Source organism: Phodopus roborovskii, unplaced genomic scaffold (genome assembly GCF_943737965.1).
Source record: "Phodopus roborovskii unplaced genomic scaffold, PHOROB, whole genome shotgun sequence".
Lineage (NCBI taxonomy): Eukaryota > Metazoa > Chordata > Mammalia > Rodentia > Cricetidae > Phodopus > Phodopus roborovskii.
In genome coordinates this window covers 6,544-9,777 of record NW_026126955.1, presented here as the reverse complement: position 1 = coordinate 9,777, position 3,234 = coordinate 6,544, and the positions used below count along the sequence as shown (strand labels likewise).

The 3,234-nt window shown below is 46.9% G+C and overlaps 1 protein-coding gene across 1 annotated transcript; it reads right to left on the bottom strand.

The window, feature by feature from the left end:
• Positions 1-1,362: 1,362 nt before the first annotated feature.
• Positions 1,363-2,715, bottom strand: LOC127214694 (ubiquitin-like modifier-activating enzyme 1 Y). Its single transcript, XM_051174994.1, has 5 exons — positions 2,606-2,715; positions 2,299-2,490; positions 1,892-1,993; positions 1,685-1,785; positions 1,363-1,517 (listed from the first exon to the last, which is right to left on the bottom strand). Exons 1-5 carry the CDS (start codon positions 2,675-2,677, stop codon positions 1,382-1,384), a joined length of 603 nt encoding a protein of 200 aa, XP_051030951.1. The 5' UTR covers positions 2,678-2,715; the 3' UTR covers positions 1,363-1,381.
• Between the last annotated feature and the right edge of the window lie 519 nt (positions 2,716-3,234).

Sequence of the window (3,234 nt, the reverse complement as noted above, 5' to 3'; positions counted from 1 at the left end):
AGGCAATGGAAGGGGTAAGGAAATGAAAAAAAAAATACTATTATCTCACAAGGCAGTAACTGTTTGAGAAGTTACGGGCTGAGGAAGAGTTTTGGAGGGGTGGGGGTGGGGGTGGGGGTGGAAAAGACCAAAATGTATCATAGGGAGACATTTTAATTAAAAATGAAAAATGCAGATACTACTGGACAAAGAGTATTCAACGCTGTCAGAGGAAAAGTGACCCTTGACTTATTCACAAAGGTATTTTCTCCAGAATTACTTCAGACCTCCAAGGGCTTAGAAAAGATGCTCCAAGAGGCTACACCTGCCAACCACATAACTATACTGCGCAATGCTGTCTTTCAATCAATGTAACTCTTCATAGCACGTTCCAAGTCAAATACAGACAACAGTCATTCAGACACAGGACGCCGGCACTGCAGAAGATACAGGAATGAAATCACGTCGTCTCAGGAATGAACACTTTTTACAAAAGTGGCGACTAGCAAAGCATCAAACATTTTCAACTCAAGAAACCCTCAAGTCACAGAGAGATTAATGGCAAAATGCACGCAAATACAGTTCTGACTCAAGCAGCAAAAAGGTTATGTGCCTGGGTTCGGGGGCGTGAATGGGTGTTACAGGGAGGGCATCCGAGACCTGACAATTCTCCTAAATGTAAAGAGCTGTCCCAACTGAAAGAGGTAGATTAGTGCAAATAGCAAATCCAAAAAAAACACAGGCAGGTAGATACATACTCAATAATACTACACACATGAAGTAGCAATCAACTTTCGGGCTTTATCCCTAATAACCACCTTTCATCCCCTTATTTCAGATGAGCAATTGGCAGGGGACACACAATCAAGGGGCAGGATGAAGGTAAGACAGAGGATCCCAACCCACAGCAGCCGGAACTGGGGTCTGTGCTTCGTCTGAACATCACTATGACAGATGCGAGGCTGGAGAAAGAAAGGGCTGACCTCACTGTGGACAGGCAGCCACCACAGTGAGTTCTCCCCAAGCAGACACAACAAGGGGAAAGTCGGCATAACACAAGTGTATGACAGGAGTGGACGTTTCATCTTCGGTATTGTATTTGAATACTGGACACCGTGCATGCTGCTTCTGCGCTGCTGGACTTTTTGTCCCTGTAACCTACTCATCTTAGATTAAGGCTTCCACTTCTTCACCGGGATTACAGCATTCCCACCCTTGACAGGAGAGGAAGACACACTGCTTATAGACTGAAAATTTTATTACTGTGAATTCCAGTGCCAAACCATGTGAAGAGCGGTATGAAAAATTCTAGAAACAAGCAAGTCTGGACTCAGGTGTCTTCACACCTTAGAAGGGTTCTGACACAGGCTAACACAACTGAAAGACAAGAGTCAGTAAGAGGTCAGCGGATGATGTATCGTACATAGGGAACATCGACGTCCTCTCCACTCTCGTTGTTGCAGCACAGCTCAAACACAAGGGTCCTCACATGATGGCCCAGGTTTCGCTTTGACACACGGCTCACAATCCCTGTCATCCTGAAGCCAGGGAACACAGAGTTAAGAGGGAAGACAGCAAATATGAAGGGAAGGGAGGAGGCACATTACAGCGAAAGAAAGTGAACTGTGTGAGTAGCACACTCAGTGGGATGCCGAGAATCCCCCAGGAGGCTTCCACTCCCACCAGCCCAGAGAGGCTAACTCACGGCTGATCCAACCGTTCCTTGAGCTTGGGGGGTGGCATAAAGAAGGAATAGAGCATGGACACACCGTGGGACAGCATGGTGATCTCCAGCCTGTGCTTTGTCTGCAGGGGGTTCAGACGGAAGGGGGTGGTGACTGTGAGATGGACAGTGCTAAAGCAAATGAACAACTCCCCACACACAGGGAGTTCCAGGAGGAAAGTTCCCTACCTTAAAGTAGTCTAGAAACTGCTTGAGGGTCATCTCCTTGCCGCCAGGTTGTAGTGCCTGTACGTCAAAGCGATCCCACAATGTCCACTCCTGATCATAGTACTGGAGGACAAGACAAGTGCTAAGAGGGGCTACCCCCACCCCAAATGTTCTTCTTAGCATGTATTAACCACAGCCCTTTTGTCAACAACACTCCTGTGGCCTGAACTGAGCATGATCAGTCAGTCAGCAGCTGGAATCTTTGCAACGAAAAGGACACCCACCACAAAGACCCAGCTGTCTCCTTCCCCCCAACCTCAGCATTAAATGTTTGATTTAGTGAAGACAGACAGGACTCACAATGAACCCATGCTGCCAGCTCTTCTAAACGGCAACACCAACATTACCTATACTTTTTGGCACCATACCTGGTGACAGGTTGGAGCCAGGGGTGCCGAAAAGCTAAAGAAAGGCAAAGCCAAGTTGATAAAACTGTTTTTGTAAGACTCCAGTTGTTGGTGTCCCTGAACCACCTTGTACAGCTCCAAACACACAAGCCCGACTACAGCTGCTGTGGTGGTTGCAATGGTTGGGATGATCTTCCCTGCAATCAGCTTGCTCTGTAAGACAGACAGTGAAAACAGGGATTACTGAGTAAGAGGTGTTAGGGGCCTACCAAAGACCCAAAGGAAAACACCCTGGGCAAGGGTCAACGGTAGGTAAAACTCCTTTGACCTTATGCCGGTCTGCCGGGGAAATGCCGTAGTTTTCTGCCCGCAGGTTGGATGCTGCCACGATGAAATCCATGTGGAAGTTGCTGTCATCATCCTTGTTTTCAGTAGAGAACTAAGGTGAACATCTCTGCAGGACACAAATTTCTCCCCAGAACACCGGTGACTACATGATGTACTGAAGGCCTAAGGGCCTTTTGTAATTATCATGAAATTGCTTTTTTAATAAGCCAAATGTAATTATGCCATTTCTCTCTCTCCCTTTCCTCATTCAAATCACTCCCAAATCCTCTAAGCCCTGCTTCTTCTCTTGAAAAGCATGGCTCCTTCCAGGTTACTTTTAAATAATACCCCTAAATATATAAACAGAGCTTGCTAAGTCTGTGATCATTACATGTGATCCATGACTGCAGGGCTGACAACTTTGTACACAATAAGCAATTAGAAGACTCGGGAGGAATACTTCTCCTGCTCTCAGACTCCCTTCTTGCCTCTACTTTTTTTGTCCCTGGGCTGGATTCCATGAGACACCTCCCTTCCTATTAGGCAACTCCCTGAGAACTCCCAGGCCACTCCTGCCCTGCCGGGAACCAGGTATAGTACTGTAGACCTTCCCCTTTCATTCTCTTCCTC